At 42.5% G+C, this 21,711-nt stretch overlaps 1 protein-coding gene across 5 annotated transcripts in view; it reads right to left on the bottom strand.

Moving 5' to 3' along the window:
* Positions 1-21,711, bottom strand: part of kdm2ab (lysine (K)-specific demethylase 2Ab) — a 51,251-nt gene that overhangs the window by 4,618 nt on the left and 24,922 nt on the right. For 2 of the 5 annotated variants that reach the window (XM_060927334.1, XM_060927333.1), the window contains exons 9-22: positions 20,431-20,584; positions 20,135-20,250; positions 17,819-17,945; positions 17,480-17,724; positions 17,235-17,312; positions 15,694-15,960; positions 15,482-15,616; positions 15,302-15,382; positions 6,189-6,446; positions 6,075-6,107; positions 4,523-5,439; positions 4,174-4,337; positions 3,940-4,086; positions 3,603-3,815 (exon numbers count right to left, since the gene is read on the bottom strand). In XM_060927334.1, the coding sequence (XP_060783317.1) occupies positions 3,603-3,815; positions 3,940-4,086; positions 4,174-4,337; positions 4,523-5,439; positions 6,075-6,107; positions 6,189-6,446; positions 15,302-15,382; positions 15,482-15,616; positions 15,694-15,960; positions 17,235-17,312; positions 17,480-17,724; positions 17,819-17,945; positions 20,135-20,250; positions 20,431-20,584 (2,935 nt within the window). The remainder of the gene's footprint in view (positions 1-3,602; positions 3,816-3,939; positions 4,087-4,173; positions 4,338-4,522; positions 5,440-6,074; positions 6,108-6,188; positions 6,447-15,301; positions 15,383-15,481; positions 15,617-15,693; positions 15,961-17,234; positions 17,313-17,479; positions 17,725-17,818; positions 17,946-20,134; positions 20,251-20,430; positions 20,585-21,711) is intronic. The other 3 variants (XM_060927335.1, XM_060927336.1, XM_060927337.1) reach the window with 3 other exon arrangements.

Below are 21,711 nucleotides of genomic sequence, written 5' to 3'. Positions count from 1 at the left end.
ATGATAAATATGCTTTTACTAAGCAACCTAATAGGCCTTGTTCACATTACTATAAAAATGGAATAAGACAAACTGTTTCTTTAATGACTGACTATTCATTTGGTTCAATGCTTTATGTTGACAGATGTAGGGTTGTGTTATCTTGTCGATAAAAATTAATGTAACTCGTTATCGATAAGTGCTTCATCCTGGCTAGATTCAATCCCGGGAACACTAGGTGTGTAAGACATGCAACATGCATCCTGGATAGAACATCATTCAGTTGTACCATGTGCGTGCACAAACACACTGACCCACTCGTTCACACCTAGGGGGCAATTTACTGTCTTCTTAATTTAACAGTTATTCCACAAAATCGAGTCGTACATGAGTTGATAGCTGATGAGGCACGTAGCATCGAGTTGGCTATAAGCCATGTACAACGAGATTGAGTGGCAGAACATCCATGTTCACTGGATTTTGAGAAACGGGGTATTTTTATTTTTTGCAAATTCGATACAAAACGTGAGACAACCTCATTTCCGCCTAGAATGTAAACAAACCGGCGAAATGACCGTAGCAAAGTGTGAAAAATGCTAAAAAAAATAATAAAAATTCTTGTTGGTTAACGGGACACAGTCTTACCATCAAATATGAGGGGAAGTCAAAAAGTTCCAAGACAAATTGGGGAAAATAAAAAAAAAAAGTTATTTACCAGCTGGGAGGTGCGTATCGTGAAATACCGTGACCGAGGTCTTCAAAGTACTGAGCGAGGCCCTCTGGGCCAAGGTCACGGTATTTCACTATACGGACCGACCTTAAGCTGATAAATAATATATTTATTTTTTTCTTTACCAAATTCTAACAGAAAACGAGAGCGCCCGAAAGGGAAAACTGAGCCGAGCCACCATTTTGAATCTTCATTCACAGCTGTAATGCAAATTGCTTCCTCCTCGGTATACAAGTGCACTTCCATGGCAGGAAAAAAAACCCCTACATTTTGCCGCCTATGTAGTCCCCTATTTATACAAAATTGAGTCATTCAGGATTCAGCCATATTTTTGCTCGGCGTTAGCAACAGTTACAGGTTTTTAGCTTTCTCCTGAAATGTTTTCTTTTATTTCTTCTTCCTCAGGGTAGTAAAACTCGCTTTCACTGTGAAGACCGTCATTATCGCTATCCATGCTGTAAAATTAATGCTATTCTCCTGAGAAATGCGAAAATAAATGCTGACAAAAATTGCTACTGTGTTTGTTGTGAACGAGTGAGTCGCCAGAGGTCCGTATCCGGGGTCCGTACCGTAGGATACGGATCCGCTCGCCAGCCAATCGGAGCGCAGGATTTGGACCACGAAAAAAAATCTTTATTTATGAAAATAAAGCCATTTCTCTTCATACCCTCCATTTAAGTCTAAACACTTCTGCAAGCGATGTTTCCATTGGATAATTCCTTCTTTTGAATTCTATAAAATTTCTTTTGAAATTAGAACGTCTTACTCTCGTACTTGCATTTCATATTTTGTTGCCTTTTTTTTTTTTTGTATTTTTTGGGGTTTCGTTTTCGAGCAGTTTTTATTTCGTCCTCGGCTGGTTCAGCAAAATGCTCTGCCGTTTTATTTTTCTCTACTCACGGTACATGAGCCGATATCCTAGGAGTAGGGTAACCAATCAGAGTGCGCAATTGCTCATTTCCAGTCAATGTGGATAGAATAAATACTACTGGCAAGCTTCTGGGAGGTGGGAGTACTATGGAACTCAACATTAAATGTCTTTAAAAAAAAAAATTGAACTGAAAATTATCCCACTGTATTTACAACCAATTCAAGAGATGCATGGTGTATCTTTAATTCTTCACGAGACCTATGAGCCAAGCTGAACTGGTTTGCTAAAGGATCATAAATAGTTTGCACCATGCATCACTGCTAGCCCCCTTCATCTTTGTTGCGCTAGTCTAAAATTAAAGAAGCAAATATTGATGGACTACCTTCTGAGATATAGAGATGTGCGTGATAATCAAACTCATTTCTTCCTGCAAGTACTAGTGCATCTCAAAATTAGAATATTGTGAAAAAGTTCAATATTTTCCATCAGTTATTTAAGAAAGTGAAAATGTTATATATTATAGACTCATTACACAAACTAAAATGTTTCAACCATTTTTCTATTTTAATTTTAATCAGTATGGCATACAGTACAAAAACAAAAAACCCATCTCAAAATATTAGAATATTTCATTTCGAGTTTGCGGTAAACAGTATGAACGCAGTGTATCTCTCGGTCTAGTTCAGTACACACAACCACAATCATGGGGAAGACTGCTGACTTGACTGTTGTCCAGAAGATGATCACTGATGCCCTCCACAAGGAGGGTAAGCCACAAAAGGTCATTGCTGAAAAGGGTGGCTGGAAAAGGTGCACAAGCAACAGGGATGGCCGCAGTCTTGAGAGGATTGTCAAGAAAAGTTGATTCAAGAACTTGGGAGAGCTTCACAAGGAGTGGACTGAGGCTGGTGTCAGTGTATCAAGACCCATCACGAACAGACATCTTCAAGAATGGGGATACAACTTTCGCATTCCTAATATCAAGCTACTCCTGAGCCAGAGACAATGTCAGAAGTGTCTTATCTGGGCTAAGGAGAGAAAGAAATGGACTGTTGCTCAGTGGTCCAAAGTCCTCTTTTCAGATGAAAGTATATTTTGCATTTAATTTGGAAATCACGGTTCTAGAGTCTGGAGGAAGAGTGGAGAGGCACAGAACCCAAGGTGTTTGAAGCCCAGTGTGAAGTTTCCACAGTCTGTGATGATTTGGGGTGCCATGTCATCTGCTGGTGTTGGTCCACTGTATTTTATCAAGTCCAAAGTCAACACAGCCATCTACCAGGAGATTTTAGAGCACTTCATGCTTCCGTCTGCTGACGAGCTTTTTGGAGATGCTGATTTCCTTTTCCAGCAGGACTTAGCACCTAACCACAGTGCCAAAACTACTACCAAATGGTTTGCTGACCATGATATTACTGTGTTTGATTGGCCAGCCAACTTGCCTGACCTGAACCCCATAGAGAATCTATGGGGTATTGTCAAGAGGAAGATGAGAAACACCCGACCCAAAAATACAGATACGCTGAAGGCCACTATCAAAGCAACCTGGGCTTCAATAACACCTCAGCAGTGCCACAGACTGATCACCTCCATGCCACACCGCATTGATACAGTAATTCATGGTAAAGGAGCCCCAACCCAGTATTGAGTGTATAAATGAATATACTTTTCAGAAGTTGGACATTTCTGTATTGTAAATCCTTTTTTGATTGATCTTAAGGAATATTCTAATAATTTGAGATGCTGGATTTCTGATTTTCATGAGCTATAAGCCATAATTATCAAAATTAAAACAAAAAAGGCATTAAATATTTTCACTTTACATGTAATGAATATAGAATATATGAAAGTTTACCTTTTTGAATTAAATTATGAAAAAAAAGGAACTTTTTCATGGTATTCTAATTTTTTGAGATGCACTAGTATGTTTATTTTATTCCAGCGTTGCCACTCCCTACACTTTAGGAGTGTGCACTTGCTACACTAAGGCACCAAGTGTAAGGTCTTGAATGTGCGTTCAGGTACCTGCTAGGTTGAGGTGTGCGAGTGTGTTGCGTGTGGAGGAGCCCACAGCGGTGAGGAGGTTGAGAGCGTTGTCAGTCAGAGGGCAGTGTGAGAGCTCCAGCCTCGTCAGCTGGGGCATGTGCCTGATGATCAGCCTTAGAGTGGCCTCGGTCACCTCCAGACCACACAGCCTCAAGCACTGCATGTTTCTCAGCTGGGAACGGTTATTACTTCCTGCACACACACACACACTTTATCTCTAGAAGACTCATGTCAAAAATGTTATTGTAATAAACGTGCACCATTTCCAAGGTTCATCCTGAAATAAGTTTTCCAGAACAGACTGCCTGCGGGCTACCTGGCGGGCTGAGCAGCTCTCTGATCTGTGCATCTTTGACGCCGTCTGCCCAGCGCAGGTCTAACGAGCGTAGTAAAGGACAACTGGGAGAGCTCAGAGCAGAGACGGATATCCAGTTACACCCTGAAAGCACCAGATCTTTCAACCCTAAAGATGAGAAGCGGGTAAGTGAAGGGTGGATCCCGGCCTATGAAAAACTTGTCAGAGCCAGTTCGGAGTGCCAACGTGTGTTACCTGGTAATCGGTTGATGAGCCATGTAAGCTGTTTTTTGGATATTTTGGCCCAGGACAGATCCAGTGTAACTGGCTGGCGCTTGATGATGCCAGAGAGGGCCTGTGGGCTGATGGACTGACAGCGGCTCAAACTGATATGCGTCCACAAGCGTTTATCGCAGCCCCTGTTACCAAAAAAAAAAAAAGTGTGGTTGGAATACAAGTTACACAGAACACCAGCCAGTTACGTAAATGCCATTTCTAGCAAATTCGGTTATCAAAATACGATACAGGTAACGAGGTTAAAATGCACAGTGGATTATTTCTTTAAATTCAAAAATACTACATATAAAAATATTTATATACTCACCATTTGTACCAGCTCTTGCACACAGCCATGCAGACGCACAGCTCGGTTCGAGTCAGGTAGCGGAAGACGGACACCCAGACTAGCCTGCCCCAGCCTGGTTCGCTCGCTCCGTTCTGCTCAGGTGATGTGCAGGACGCTGAGCTGGGAGAAGAGGCAGAAGGCTTCCCTCTTTCCGGTCGCACGTTTTTCCCGTTCCTCTCTTGTGTGGTGTTGTGACGGGTCCCTCTCAAGCTACACCTTAAGCTTTGACTCACATGAGTGTGTTTGGAAGTGCTCCTGGTCAGGGTGTGGGCTTGGACTTGTTGCCTGGCTGCATGCAAGTGTGTGTGGGAGTGAGCTTTATCCGCACGGCGTGAATCACCCCGGAGTGGTGGGCGGAGCAGGGACTTGCCCTGGAAGTCGCTGTTGCTTTGGGTGTGGCTTACAGAGGATACGTTCGCTTCGAGCTTGGGGACAATAGTGCTGGGGTCCCGTCTGCCTCGTGATGGCTGCAAGGTCACGGTCACGCACGACCTCTGATCTCTGGTCTCGTCGCTGAGCACCCCGGCAGACTCTGAGCGAGTCTGCTCTCCGTCCTCCTCCCGCTCCGCGTTCTGTTGAGCGTCTCCGTTCTCGTCTTCCGCCGGCCTTCCTCCGTATCTCTGCGGCCGGTTCTCTTTACCTCCCAGCCCGTTCTCTCTCCTTTCCGCCTTCTCGTTTTCTTCCTCCTTGCTACTGTCGTCTCCGTGCTCCTCTCTCTCCGTTCTTCCTCGCAGAGCGCCGCCTCTTGCTTCGCTTCTGAGCCGCATTTCTCTTCCCTGATAGGACAAGCCTTTCCTGTGGGACACGCCCCTGCCGAGTCCTGCCTTAATCATGCTCCCTCTCTCCAAACTCCGCTGTCGCAAGAGCTTTGGAGAAACAGAGACAGAGGGCCGTGTCTGAGAGACAGAACGGCGGAAAAGGGAACGAGACACAAACAAGGAAAGCAAAAAGACAAGAAAGCGAAAGTGGCAGAGAAGGTGAACACAATGAGCACGGAAGGCTGTTTTTCCACAAGGACATTTTTGGTACGGCTCACAAAAAACTGTGCGCGTCGGACAGCAAAAGGTCAATAAATATGGAAACATCATCCACAACTACTAGAGCTAATGTTATCCTGTAGTCCAATCAATTCTTTCCTTAAAGCAAACAACCTCGGAGTAAGCCTCCGCTTGACATTTTCTTCAACGTGCAGCTCGGGCTGTTAGAGGGAAAACCTCCTGCATTTTGCTCAACACTGATGTGAATGACCGAAGTCTGATGCTGACGCACGTGTCAGAGAAAATTCCATCAAGTGTTTAAAACGAGCATAATTTTCAGGCATCGCCATGAGCTGGTGGATGATGTTCATTGACACATTGTCCTCACTGGAATTTTTTGACAAGAGGGTGCTGTTCTGCTTCTACATTATACCAAAACGTCCTTGTTCCTCTAAACCAGTCTGATCAAGGAGAGAGGGGAAAAAAAAAAAAGACTCAGGAGGCTGAAGCTGTGTATGCACTTTGTACAAGCATCACAAGCGATGAAGACTTACTGACTGGAAGAGTTTGCTCCTCTCTAATTTGATCTGCAGCAGAAGAAAGACAGTCAGCATTAGAGAGTTTAAAAAAAAAAAAAAGACGCAAACAGGTGCGCGCGCAAGTCTTACCCTCTTTCTGTGCTGTCGCTCAAATGCACCGACTCTCTTGCGGCTCTGTTGGTGCTGCAGCAGGATTCTCTGTGAGGGTGGAGGTTGGCGCCGGGAGCGAGTCAGAGGCAGGGATGAGGGTGATGAGGGAGGCTGACCCCTGCGCAAACGCAGTGCCCCCACCCCAATGCCCTCTCTGTACGCCCGTTTAGCAGGTGGAGCAGAGGTTGGCGAGCTACTCGTGCTTTTACCTTCCTCTTCTGAACTGCTGCTGGAAGACTGGAACACAGGGGTGGGGGGAAAGCCATAATGGAGTCAGAAGCCCTACTGTATATGGGAATGTGTTTCTATCCATTGGTGCATTAAAACGATCAGACATTACATATGGACATCCCATCAAAGTCCAAACTGCTTTCATGCCATCATGGCAAGATCATATGTTGAAAACTTTCTCATTTCGTCCTTGTGTCATCATTTCATGATTCAGAAATACATGTTATTTACCAGCTGGGAGGTGCGTATCGTGAAATACCGTGACCGAGGTCTTGAAAGTACTGAGCGACGCCCTCTGGGCCAAGGTCAGGGTATTTCACCATATGGACCGACCTTAAGCTGGTAAATAATTTTTTTCTTTATCAAATTCTAACAAAACAAGAGCGCCCGAAAGGGAAAACCGAGCCGAGCCGCCATTTTGAATCCTCACTCACAGCTGTAATGCAAATTGCTTCCTCCTCGGTATACAAGTGCACTTCCATGGCAGGAAAAAAAACTACATTTTGCCACCTATGTAGTCCCCTATTTATACAAAATTGAGTCGTTCAGGATTCAGCCATGTTTTTGCTCGGCGTTAGCAACAGTTACAGGTTTTTAGCTTTCTCCTGAAATGCTCTCTTTTATTTCTTCTTCCTCAGGATAGTAAAACTCGCTTTCGCTGTGAATACTGTCATTATCGCTATCCATGCTGTAAAATTAATGCTATTCTCCTGATAAATGCTGGCAAAAATTTACAAGATTTTTGATAATCTTATAAATCTTATAAAAAAAAAAAAAAAAAAAGATAAATGTTGACAAAAATAAAAAAATTAAAAAATGCTACCAAGTTGTTTGTTGTGAACGAATGAGTCGTCAGAGGTCCGTAACCGGGGTCCGTATCGTAGGATACGGCTCCGCTCGCCAGCGAATCAGAGCACAGGATTTGATGGAAACCGCACCGCGAAAAAAATATTATATATTTATTACACATGTACTGTATATAAACAATATGGATACGAGTGTTTTACTGGGAAATACACCACTTGTATTTTTCATACAAGCAACATCCGGGACATGGAGAACCAAAACCATGACGTCACTCGTGAGAAAAACCAATGAATCGTTTTTGATAAATTTGGGTACTTTTTGTTTGCGAATGTGTCTATATAATTAATTAATTTTTAAAAAAATAAAAAAAATAAAAAGGCAGTCAGCCGCACAGTGGCTTGAAGATATGAAGTTTATCTCCTCGTGTTGAAAATATTTTTCGCTCGCGAATATGCTCACCACTTGAAGATAAACTTCATTTCTCCGCAAAACCGTGTAATATCGTCTCTCGTTTTGTATTTCCGCACGCGTGTGCATATTATATTACATTACAAACACACAGTGTAGTATGAAAGTATTTCTCTTCATCACCTGGAGAACACTTGGAATCATTTTGTATGCTAATGAAACCAAAGACAAAAGTTTTGATCACTGTTTGGGTGAGGGATGGTTAACGACACAAACCTGGTTAACTAGCATAACCAAACTAAATTTCAAGATGGCTGACTGTAAGAGTGTGAAGTCGGTTGTCACAGTGTCACCTTCTACACCCCTACTCATTCATAGGGTTTTCTGTATTTTGACCATTTTCTACGGTGTAGAACAATACTGAAGACGACATTAAAATTATTAAATAACATATGGAAAGCGTATAGAATTGTGGTTTAAAAAAAAAAAAATAGTGTTAAACAAAATGCGTTTCGTATTTTAGATTCTTCAAAGTAGCCACTGTTTACCTTGACACTTTGTACACTATTGAGGTTTTTCACCCACGTGACCAAGTCATGTGATGCATCGTTAGGCTGCCATTTTGGACGTCACGGCTCGAATCAGTTTGAATGCGAGGAAGGCGACAAACAAAAAACATAAAAGAAAAAGGAGCGAGATGCAGAAAACACCTTCACTATCCAGCGACGTAGGGCATTTACAGGGCGAGCAGAGGGAGAGGTATTTGCAAAAATTGAGGTTAGCAGGCTTGGAGAACGACGTTTACCTGCTTCCACCAGGATTGTTCACTGACGTACGGAAGTACACGAAGCCCTCGTCTTTACCTGACTTCGGCCCACATGATCTGTATACCTGTGTCGTTAAAAACCCATCGCCATACACAGGTATTGATCTGAAAGCGTATAAGAGTTTGGATGCCTACAAATATTTTGTGTCAGGCTGGGTAACATGCCTACATCAGTGGGTCGTCCCTGGAGCCGGTGGTCGCCATCTTATTACAGCTAAGGTTTGTTCACATTTTCATTTACTTTCGGTCCTCAGGATAAACAAAATGTTATTAAATGTCATTGAAATAACTTCTTAGTCTGTTGAGACATGGCCCGTTATAAATTTGCTGTTACCAGGCAATGACCAAGAACTGTATTATTAGGGTCGGTGTCTGTGTTGTAGCAGTGTACTAGCAGCTAACTGTTAGCACTAGCTAATGTCAACAACATAGTAGCTGGTATGTTACTGTAGCAATGTTTACGTTCAGTCATTTGGATGACTGTTAAAACCTTTCAGTCTCAAGTTTTTCCTTTACTATATTTACTAGTTTACTGTAATTATGATCCAGCAGCTATTTACACTGGATCCAGTGTAAATAGCTGCCGGAGCGCACTCCGGCTTGCTCCCCCTCAAATTAAGCAGCGCGCTCCGGCTTGCTCCCGGGAGCAAGCCGGAGCGCGCTGCTTAATTTGAGGGGGAGCAAGCCGGAGCGCGCTCCGGAACCTCGGCCGGAGCACTCCGGGAGCAAGCCGGAGCGTGCTGCTTAATTTGAGGGGGAGCAAGCCGGAGCGCGCTGCTTAATTTGAGGGGGAGCAAGCCGGAGCGCGCTGCTTAATTTGAGGGGGAGCAAGCCGGAGCGCGCTGCTTAATTTGAGGGGGAGCAAGCCGGAGCGCGCTGCTTAATTTGAGGGGGAGCAAGCCAGAGCGCGCTCCGGCAGCTATTTACACTGGATCCGGTGTAAATAGCTGCCGGATCATAATTACAGTAAACTAGTAAATACAGTAAAGGAAAAACTTGAGACTGAAAGGTTTTAACAGTCATCCAAATGACTGAACGTAAACATTGCTACAGTAACATACTAGCTACTATGGCTACGTTCACACTGCAGGCTGAAGTGACTCAAATCCGATCTTTTCGCCCATATGTGACCTGTATCCGATCTTTTATTGACAATATGAACGACACAGATCCGATTTTTTCAAATCCGACCCAGGCCGTTTGGATATGTGGTCCTAATTCCGATCCCTATCCGCTCTTTTCATATGCGACTTCAGTCTGAACCGCCAGGTCGCATTCATCCGACTTACACGTCATTAACAAGCCACAAACATCACTATTCTGCGCTGAAGTAGGCGGCGGGTCTCTCAAAAAAAGTTACAACAACATGGCGCATAATCACGGGCGCAGATAGAGGGAGGGACTCGTCCCACCCAGATTTAAATTCACCTCGTTCGGTCCCCCCCACTTATAGGGAGGAAAAAACGTCTATGCTGCCTTTCTTTGCATAAGGCAAACCTCACGGAAAAATCAAAAAGACTAATTACCATTCGGTTTATTGAGGTGCACAGCAGTACATACATAGTTGCAACAACTCACATAAAACAAAGACTGATATTCGGTTGGTTGAGCTGCGCAGACTGCACAGGTTGCGAGCTCGAGCTTGGTTGCTATGGTAACCCACAACAAGTTTGACAGGCATATCGGGGTTGGTTTGCTGGCAGCTTTGTCCCCCCCCAGTTCAAAAAACGTATCTGCGCCCCTGCGCATGACATCAGTGCGAGGGACGCTTCAGGCTGTGAAGGTTCTGAATCTTCTCAATGGAAGGACGCAGAGGTTAGGGAGCTGATTTCCATTTGGGGGGATGCAGCTATTCAAGCTAGATTGGATGGGTCATACCGCAACCGGGCGGTTTTACTTCCGTAAACACTGGCCATGCTCACTGCGTGTGACGTCGTCGTATCCTGCAATGCGCATGCGGAACACTTTTAGGTCGCTTTTCGTTCATACTGAGGATCACATACAAGTCGCATATATTTGTTAATGTGAACGACCTCAAAAAAATCGGATTTCACAAAAAAATTGGAATTGAGCATTAAGCCTTGCAGTGTGAACGTAGCGCATGTTGTTGACATTAGCTAGCTTGACCTTCAAAATGGCGGACACCGGGGCGTCACGTGACCCTGTGACGTCAGGTGAAATACCTCAATTGGCAAGTTCTTAACCGGCTTCATGAGGTAGTCACCTGGAATGCTTTTCAATTAACAGGTGTCTCTCGTCAAAAGGTAATTAGTGGAACTTCATGCCTTCTTAAAGGAGAACTGAAGTCATTTTTAAACTTGCTTTATTTCTTAATTAACGTGTTATTCAATTACGTTTTCGGTTTTAGTAACCTTATATCGTGACTCGTATTGGCAACTAATTGCAATTAAATATTATACAGGGATGAGAATGGGACATTTAAAAAAACAAAACAAAACTCTGAAATGTCTGCCAACTTTCCCACACACACACATTTTTTATATATATATATATATATATATATATATATATATATATATATATACATACACACACACACACACACACACACACACACACCACACACACATATACACACACACAGTATATGAATACACACAGTGTGTATATACACACACACATACACACACACACACACACAGTATATGAATGTTTTCAAATTCAATGATGGTTTAAAACATTTGTGACCCCTCACCGAATCCAGGGACGCATGTCGGCCGAAACGAATCCGAGATAATCGCAAAAGAAGCATTTTTTTTCGAAATTTGTGATTTTTGTTTTTTTCCATCATGTGCAAGTTGAGATCTTGAAGAATGCAATCAGTATTTCAGATAATAGATTATTTTGTTGGAAAAGCATACATTTTTTGTTGCAAATTGTCTCGTTTTTGTCAGGACTGTAGCCTGCTGGGGGGTGTGGGGAAATTACCATATGGGCCATTCACATGATGATTTAAGTCTTTTTTTTTTTCGCGAATCAGCTGCATGATGCGAGTTGAGCTCGTGGCTACTTAACCTGCATACAGGCGTGTGATTTCACTATGGAATGAGGAAGCTAAACAGAGCGCAGAGAAGCTGAAACACGGTATTTACATCGGAGATGACCATTTCTAGCAAAAAAAAAAAAAAAGCAACCTCGTTTTCCAGATTGAATGGAATACTTGAATGATCGGATGATACACGGACCGTTCTAGGATTACATTCCATCGGAGGCTCTCGTGCGTTTCTTGCACGTAGACCGGCCGTAGGAGCGCGTACTGTACGGCCGGTTGTGACCGAGGCTTTACATGAAACTAGCGTTGTGTTAGTTGTGTCATCATCGTGCTATTTTTCTTTCTTACGGCGTGAGTAATTTTTCAACCACAAAGCGTTAAAGTATACTTTAGGACTTATTTTTGTACTTCATAATTGTGTTGGGCATACTTTGCATGGAAGGAAAATTGACGTGGTGATCTTTGTTTACATGAAAGTAGTATCGTGCTAGCTCGTAGGGGGTAGGGCTTTCCTTAATGTCATGCAAATGAGCACCATTATGTGCCCGCCCTACACCCAGAGTAGCTGAGATGGAAAACTTTGAGGGCGATTTTCTCCCTTTTCTGTTTTAAGAAGTATACACTTTCAAAAGGCCACACATTCTTCAAATATTGTCAGATCTCCACATGGAAGGCATCATTGGAAAGCTTAGAAACTGCACTTTCTGAATCTGTCAATAACTCAAAATGCCCCCGGGCAGACATGTGTCCCTGGATTCTGTGATCTGACATTTATAAACTTACTTTTATAACATTTAATAATCCCTAGTACTTATTAATCACTAATTCATAAGTAGTAATGATTAATAATTACTATTACTACTAATTATTATTAGTGGTTGTTAATATTATTCTTATTATTATATTAACAACACTGTTGTAGACGATAAGTAATACAACTAAACTTTTTGTACAAATTATTTATATTGTACTATATTTAGAATTATTGTATTTTCTGGAGTTCTTTTTAATTGAGTTTTGAAATAAAGGTTGTTTATATATTAAACTTGGTACAATAAACAAATGTTAATTATGTAAAAAAATGATGCTAATCATTATTATTATTTCCTATAAGCCCCATTTTCCACCTGACTCGTGTTCATGCGCGAACCCCCCTGCGTTTCACTCCGGAGCGCTTGACCTCTAACACACACACACACACCTCGTGTCCGTGAAAAGCCAGTTTCCCAATCCGCCGTGTCCCCAGCGCTGCGTTACCGTCTTTAAACACATTTGTGCGATCCAGCGCTTTTTATCACAAACGATTCTCCTCCTTATTTTGGGGGTATTTGTCATCCCCCAACCACTTGTCGTTAAACAGACATCTTCCCATAATTATCAACGCTTTCTAGCGCCCGCATAAGCTACCTGCGCATCTCTCACTCTTCACAACCACCGCACCGCACCACACTGCCTCCAGTAGCCTCCTAACGTTAGCTCTTGATCTACGGAACGCACAGAAGACGCACAGAACCAATGCTGCCCCCCAAAAGGTGCGCTGGTCACTTTTAAAATTACAGTTAAAAAAATACCCCAAACCGGATGGAGACATTTCACTCGTTCGGTCCAGTATTAAATTTAATACCTCCCTTTCGAAAATTCCAGTCATTCCAAACAATTTAAGACGTTTTTAGGCCTTGAAAACCGAAAGTTGTATTTAAGACTTTTTAAGGACCCACGGGAACCCTGGCCTCGCCTTGCGCCGACCCCTACCCCCGAAATTTTCTCAACGGACTTGCACGTTTCATAAAAATGACATTTTCAGCGGGAAAAACTCGGAATTCCGCGGAAAATTCTCATCCCTGATTATATTCATCGGCCTATTCGGTTTTTAGCCATGTTGAATTTAGTTCGTTTGGTCCGCGGCAGGCGTCGCTTATCCGTGCGATCTTCACAAGACTTTGAAACGTGAAGTGTCAGCGCCGCCATTTTGAAAACCGCTTTCCAAACAAAATATTGCATAAAAACGAGTTTAAATGACGATTACTGCATACTTTTTTCAAACTTTCCTGATTGCTATCAAAACAAACAAAACTTCCGGCTTGATTACATCAGCATTCGAAAGAGGGCGCGCACGCGCGTCTTTTGACAGCATGTAGTGGAAGTTCATCATGTCTGTCTATTATAGATATTTTAAGTTCGTTTCTTAGACAAGGATTTTTTAAACTTGTTACCTTGTTGACAGTTTCGGCGAGAATCTTGTGGTGACGTGCCTTATCAGCTGATGTTGCGTTACGGAGGCGTGAACGTCCCGCCCAATTTGACAGGTAGTTCACGCCTCCTGCTGTCAGGTCGCTCCTCCAGGACGGCGCTCCAGGTGTGCGACAGCGCGTACGCTCCCTCATCCCGGTTCATCGTCCTCTGCGCCCGCTTGCGTATCTCCACTGCCTCTAAAATCCAACGCTGGAATCTATTTTCTTCAGCGCGAATGACTCTGGCCTCTTCCCAATTCATTATGTGATTTTGCCGTTTGCAGTGGTCTGAAATGGCTGATTTTAGGTTTTCTTGGTTTGCTTTTTCTTTTTCGGATCTTGTGAGTCTTTTTGTTGTTTCTTTTTCACATTCTATTTGGTGTTCTTTCCTTCGAGTATGGAAGCATCTGCCTGTTTCACCAACATAGACTTTATTACATGAACGGCAAGGGATTTCATAGATGACGTTGCATTTATTGTCCGGTTGTATTTTGTCTTTGGGGTGAACGAGCAGCTGTCGGAGGTTCTTATATGGTTTGACCGGGGTGTTGATGTGATATTTCCTCATGGATCGTTGGCAAAATCACATAATGAATTGGGAAGAGGCCAGAGTCATTCGCGCTGAAGAAAATAGATACCAGCGTTGGATTTTAGAGGCAGTGGAGATACGCAAGCGGGCACAGAGGACGATGAACCGGGATGAGGGAGCGTACGCGCTGTCGCACACCTGGAGGAGCGACCTGACAGCAGGAGGCGTGAACTACCTGTCAAATTGGGCGGGACGTTCACGCCTCCGTAACGCAACATCAGCTGATAAGGCACGTCACCACTCGACATCTGGTGACTGTTTCTGAAGAAGGCGGAAGATTCTCGCCGAAACTGTTAACAAGGTAACAAGTTTAAAAAATCCTTGTCTAAGAAACGAACTTAAAATATGTCTTGACAACGTTGGTAGATGTCGGTCGCTTTGATTTCCGCTGTACGTTTTACTTCCGTCCTATGATGTCTCGCACAGGTCTCGACGAATTTCGTTTACGGCCATTGCTTTGGCATACGGACTGATATATTACGTAGCATATTTCAAACACTCACAACTTGCTATAGCAGCGACAAAATAGCTGTCAGAAATGCATTCCTGTATTTAATAAAATGAGAGAAATAGAATTTTGCCTTCAGTTCTCCTATAATGCGTTTGAGATCAAACAGTAAAATAGTAAATAATAAAAATACAGTAAATAGCCCTATTCAACACCCATCATTACTTTAAGACATGAAGTGACTTAAAATAAGGACAAAACACTGAATTCAAAAGGTGTGTCCCAACTTCCGACTGGTACTGTATGTATGCATGCATGACAAAAGTATGTTAAAAGGGGCAATGTTGTTTTTTTTTTAATTTGGTCCTCCAATCTTTTACAAGATTTCAAGTTCTGAATCTCAGTCGCGAGAGCAGAACCTGCTATTCCCAATGCCGAAAGAAAGATCGCTGCCCTGCATGGCTTTGTGCGTCTACTGTGCCGACTCGGCACTTTACCAAACTTGCAATGCTGTAGCGTAAAACACGACCACACCCTACCTCTGTATTCTTATCCTGGACACATTTGGGACACTCCCAGCAACTGGGGAGATCCTTATTGATCACACCCTCCCCTGGGACCTTCAAGACACATGAAGAATAACGTCACAGTATTTATTTATTTAATGTGAATCAGATGAACAATTCCAAGTGTATGCAACACTGCATGCTTGTGTATACCGTTATACATTCTGGGTGTGTAATCTGACCGCATTCAGAGCACTCCATGAGTGTTTGGGTGGTCTGGGTGCCTTCAGCATCTTCCTGACTCCCCTCTTTACATATGGCACAGATAGCGGTCAGAGGCAGCGCCGGCTAGGGAAAGAATCGGGGTTAGAGCTGGACTGTAACACACGGAGAACATACACCTAGACGTTAGAAAAAGTACTCACAGCCAGGCACTGTCTGCGAATGCAGGACTTCTTGAGTCGTCCCGGGCCACCAAACTTTTTCATGTCCCTGCAGTAGGTGCAGTCTCCACACTCGGCGCGCCTGCAGGCCTCGCAGCGTTTACAGCGCACACGCCGCCGCCTCAGAGCCGAGATAGAAGATGCGGGCTTGGTTGGCCGAGGCACCGGGGCCATTGTGGGGCCTGAACCTGAAGGGCGTGACCGATATATAACAGATGGGGAAGTAGGGAGTGGCCGATACCACGAGGGCTGCAAACATAAGAAGAAAAAAAAAAATGTTTTATACATCTTTGTTGTCAGCACACTGAATATGACGACAGGTCTTAACAGTGCATAAATACAGATTTGACGAAAAATAAACTAAATATTTTTAAAACAAATTTAAAAAAGTCAAATAAAAGCAGGAAGAGAGAAATTAAAAAGGAGAAAGAAGAAAAAAAAAAAGTCATGATATAGATTAATAAATTAAACTTAAAGGAACAGTCCACCATACTTCCATAATGAAATATGCTCTTATCTGAATTGAGACGAGCTGCTCCGTACCTCTCCGAGCTTTGCGCGACCTCCCAGTCAGTCAGACGCGCTGTCACTCCTGTTAGCAATGTAGCTAGGCTCAGCATGGCCAACGGTATTTTTTGGGGCTGAAGTTAGATGCGACCAAACTCTTCTGCGTTTTTCCTGTTTACATAGGTTTATATGACCAGTGACATGAAACAAGTTCAGTTACACAAATTGAAACGTAGCGATTTTCTATGCTATGGAAAGTCCGCACTATAATGACAGGCGTACTAACACCTTCTGCATTGATATCTGAGCTCCGTATCAATGCGCTGCCGAAGCGCGCAGAAGGTGTTAGTACGCTTGTCATTATAGTGCGGACTTTCCATTATAGCATAGAAAATTGCTACGTTTCAATTTGTGTAACTGAACTTGTTTCATATCACTGGTCATATAAACCTATGTAAACAGGAAAAACGTGGAAGAGTTTGGTCGCATCTAACTACAGCCCCAAAAAATACCATTGGCCATACTGAGCCTAGCTACATTGCTAACAGGAGTGACAGCGCGTCTGACTGCGTCTGACTGACTGGGAGGTCGCGCAAAGCTCGGAGAGGTACGGAGCAGCTCGTCTCAATTCAGATAAGAGCATATTTCATTATGGAAGTACGGTGGACTGTTCCTTTAACCTATACAAGCATTTTTAATTTCTCAAAATCTACATCAGGACAATCTATTTTTTCAGCAAAGCCGCAGCAGGAACAAAAAAATCCTTCCCTTTCATCATATTTTTGTCAAAATTAAAGTAATGGTCATCGTGTGCACTTTTCCTCATCAATGACACCTTTAAATCACTATTTTGTCACTTACTATCTAAAATAAGTAACCCAACGGCAGATCACTACGACAAGCACAGTTTCCACATTGGGCCTGACAACAGGATCGTTGTGCGGCAAAATGAAGATACAAATCACTTTTATTGTCATCGAGTGATGGTTCTAGTTCCGCGTAAAGCTCGCGCTTACCCTTTTGGGCCATGTGACAATGGGTTTTCCAGTGTAAGACAATTTTGGATCATCATTGGCATGTTCTTCTAGCAGGGCCTATGCAGACCAAATTAAATTACCATTAATTTAACAATAAATACAGCACATCATGACAAACCGTTTCAACAATTATTCTGTATCTGTGCGGAATCACTTTTTAAAAAAATCTATACATGAGAATAAATCTAAAAAGTGGTTACTCATTCGTGACGAAGTTTACGCACACGGATGTCACTGAGAAGTGCTGGAGCGTTTCTGATCCCTGCAGGTACACACTTCTTGTGTGCGGGCAAATCCTCAAGTTTGTGCAGCAGCTGCCACAGTCCCTCCAGCTCCAACGGCGTCAGGTGGACCTTCACCCCAGGACGGGCCGGAGGAGAGGGAGCTTCTTCTTCCTCCTCATCACCTTCTTCTTTCACCTCTTCTTTTTCCTCGTTGCCTTGTTTAGCAAAGTCCTCTTTTTTCAGCCCTGTGTCCATAAGAAGAACCTTAAGAGTGCTCGTAATACAGGTTATCCCAGTGAATAAAGAAACATTAGCGCAGGTGTGTGCGCCGGTACTAACCGATGCCCAGTGAGTGTCTCTGAAACTCTGGCGTTAGATGAGAGGTGTTGGTCAGACAGTACAGGTAACGCTCTAACACATACCAACACATCTCGTAATAGAATGGGTAACGGAACTTGGCTGGGACCTGGAAAGGAAACAACATACAATCTACATGAACCAAGTCTTAATGAAAAAAAAAAAATGGTAGCCTATTAAGCCAATCACAGCAAGTTTACCTAATTTATACAAATAACCGAGTCGTGCATTTGTTTGTAAATTTTATGCTAGTACGATAATATTTGTGGTATTAGCGCCACCTTTTTGTTGTAAAGCCAATAAACTGCCTCCATGCTCTTTTTTGCCTGAAATAAATGATAGTTGTGATGTTGGGTCTAAATTAAATTAGTGCTGTTCATTTTAAATTCACTGCTCATCAATATAAGGCTAAAATATTTACTCTGCACACACACAAGCTGATAAACTTAGACCAAAAAAAAAAAAAAACCATTGTTTCGATATACTTAGGCAGGCAAACATTTTTATAATGTACCACCGAGTACCATTCATAGCATTATTAAATGACAGGATTGGGCTTTGAACATCTCTTTGAACCCCCCCACCTTTCTACCATTTAAATCAATCACCACTAAATTCCCTCTCCCTTTCCTTAGAAAATCCAGAAAGGATCATATTGTTGGTCCTAATCCTTTAATATAGGCTAAACTTTTTCCCATGTCAGTAGTGTCTCAGTGCACGTCATGATTTTATTCAGGTAAGGAAAATTCTCTCTGTGCAAGGCTTAATTCCTGTGTAATAAAATATTCAAATGCATGTCTCGGGTTTTACTGGATGCATCACACGTTAAAAAAAAAAAAAAAAAAAAACGACAGGGGTCGAAATTAACTTTTGAATGCACTTGCCCTCAGGGCAACCAACCCCAAAAATTTACTTGCCCGCATGCATGTATCAGTTGCCCTACTTTTTTGCAGGTTGACTGGGTAAGTAATTTGCATAAAAAGCAATTTGGATGTATATTATAGAGCATGCAATAAAATATTTCAACTTGTTTTGCCATTGTTTGATTACTGATTGATAGAAATAAAGTTAACACACTCGTATGTGTTTGGTGTTTATTTCATCATGATGAACAGTAAAACAACTAGGTATAACTACTAGGATCTTCTATTAAACATGTTAAACAGTCAGAAAACATCATGTCATCATGGTCAAGTGGAACTGATCAAATCAGAATTAAAAATCAGTCCAAAAAGACGCTTTGTTCGTTCTAGCCTACGTGACAGTGGCGCCTCGTGTGAATAATCATAATATGATTATTTCCGTTTTCCAGTTGAGAGTACGTCGTGCGCATTCTGGCTGCCGCTTCTCACCAGAGCTTTTTTATTTTATTTATTTATTTTCTTTTTCCATTTTCATTTTATTTATTTATTTTTTGTGTGTAGTTTGATGTTTGTTTGAGTGTATTTGTCCACCGGTTGTGGTGTAGCTCCGGACCCAGTTTTGGGCGTTGGTTCCCTCCAGGCCTTGGTTCGCTGTGGGTGATGCCTGCACTCCCAGCTATGGGCTGCAGTGAGCTCGTTGCTCATTTTATATCGTGGTTGTCCAGCGCTCTGTGCTTTAATGCTTGGTGTGATGTTCCGAGCGATGTTGCTCGGTGGCGTCGCGGCGGCTGTGCGGGACACACCAGCGCTCTACATGGCGGAGCTTCTGTGCTCGCTTTGTGGATCCATGGCGTGGTGTTCGAGCGATGTTGCTGACGGCGTCACGGCGGCAGTGCTGGAGATGTGGGACTCGTTTTCATGCGCCTTTTGGTGGGACTGTGGCTGCTACACCACGGGAATTACATCCTGACCCCTACTTGGTGGACTTTTTATTTTATTTAATTATTTTTTTTCTTTATTATTATTTATTTATTTCCTTGTCTATATTGTAAAGCGTCCTTGGGTTTCTTGAAAGGCGCTATATAAATATTATTATTATGATGATGTAGCACCATCTCGCGAATGGAAGCGTCAACTACCGCAACGAACCAAAGTCAAGGACAAACGAAAGAGAAGACGGGAAAAATAAAGTTTTTGTTCTGTTTCTGTAAGGAATCACAACTTCTTAATTTTTCTTGGTAAAACAGACATTCAAACACAGTTAGTGATAATTTTATTGTTGCCCGAGTATGAGAATGACTTGCCCATGTCCGTCGGTACACGCTTAATTTCGAACCCTGCATGATTGTGCAATATAATGATTAAATCTGCGATATTTTCCAAACATAACATTTTGCAAAACTGGCTCTGTATCAGTCTGTATTTCTGAACCGACCCGTGTGCGGTCTTCAATGTTGTAGATGTTCAGCTGCATAGGAATATTAAAGCTGTGCAAGAAATTCCCTCCAAACACCAGAGTATCCTCAGGAGTATATACTGCATGGATCCAACCTACACACACACACACACACACACACAAACTGTAGTATAGTTGGCACAAAAAATTAATTATTTATTTATTTTACAGTCAGTCACATTTCCTTTACTAAACTTACGATATTACCATCAACATTTCATAAGCTGTTCCAGGTTTTTCAAAAGAACAAGCGATTAAACCATGCGTACACACACCTGAGGGGATCATAAAGGTGTAACCCTGTTTTAGCTCAATCCGCTGGCAGGCGGTGGCTTTGTCCCCGAGAAAGATGTCACCCTGTTTTCCTGACAACATCCAGTTCTCATAGAGCTCCAGGTTGTGTGGGGTTGGCGGTATCAGCCAGAACACCTAGGGATTAACCAGGAGCACAAGACGTAGTGACTAACAACAAACAACTGGGATTTCATCCACATTCAGGGAGAACAACGGTGCAAGAGAGGCGAATATGAGACGCACTGCTGCACAACAGATTCTCAGGTTTCTGCCATTTCCAGCTCCAAAATGTAAACCTTTCAAAGAAAGTCCATTATTAACATTTAAAAAAAAAAAAGCCATACAGGAACCATGTATTCACCAATGCACCATCAGACAACAGCTAGTCTAAAATACTGAATTTGTAGCAGTTCAAATTTTCCGACCATACACTACCGTTCAAAAGTTTGGGGTCACTTTGAAATGTCCTTATTTTTGAAAGAAAAGCACTGTTCTTTTCAATGAAGATCACTTTAAACTAATCAGAAATACACGGCATCCATTGCTAATGTGGTAAATGACTATTCTAGCTGCAAATGTCTGGTTTTTGGTGCAATATCTCCATAGGTGTATAGAGGCCCATTTCCAGCAACTCTCACTCCAGTGTTCTAATGGTACAATGTGTTTGCTCATTGCCTCAGAAGGCTAATGGAGGATTAGAAAACCCTTGTACAATCATGTTAGCACAGCTGAAAACAGTTGAGCTCTTTAGAGAAGCTATAAAACTGACCTTCCTTTGAGCAGATTGAGTTTCTGGAGCATCACATTTGTGGGGTCGATTAAATGCTCAAAATGGCCAGAAAAACGTCTTGACTAGATTTTCTATTCATTTTACAACTTATGGTGGTGAATAAAAGTGTGACTTTTCATGGAAAACACAAAAAATTGTCTGGGTGACCCCAAACTTTTGAACGGTAGTGTACATCACCCCCCCGATTTAGGATCCTGCTTAACGATGTCACGATCCCTAATAAGCAAAACCACATGTCCTCAAGTTACACTTTTGGAAGAAAGAATGCAGTGTTTGGGGTTATTAGTGCACTCGGGGTTTAACTACCGACAACATTTGCTGTTCACCAGCAAAATTCACATTTCCATAATTATTTCCACTGACTGATGTATGCTAACTTAACATTAACTTTGGTGCAATGCTTAATATTATACCATGTAACAGTATACTTGGGACAGGATGCTAAATATTTTCATAAGCATCCTGAAATGCA

The sequence above is a fragment of the Neoarius graeffei genome, chromosome 8, assembly GCF_027579695.1.
Source record: "Neoarius graeffei isolate fNeoGra1 chromosome 8, fNeoGra1.pri, whole genome shotgun sequence".
NCBI classification, from domain to species: Eukaryota; Metazoa; Chordata; class Actinopteri; order Siluriformes; family Ariidae; genus Neoarius; species Neoarius graeffei.
This window is presented reverse-complemented; position numbering and strand designations above follow the sequence as displayed.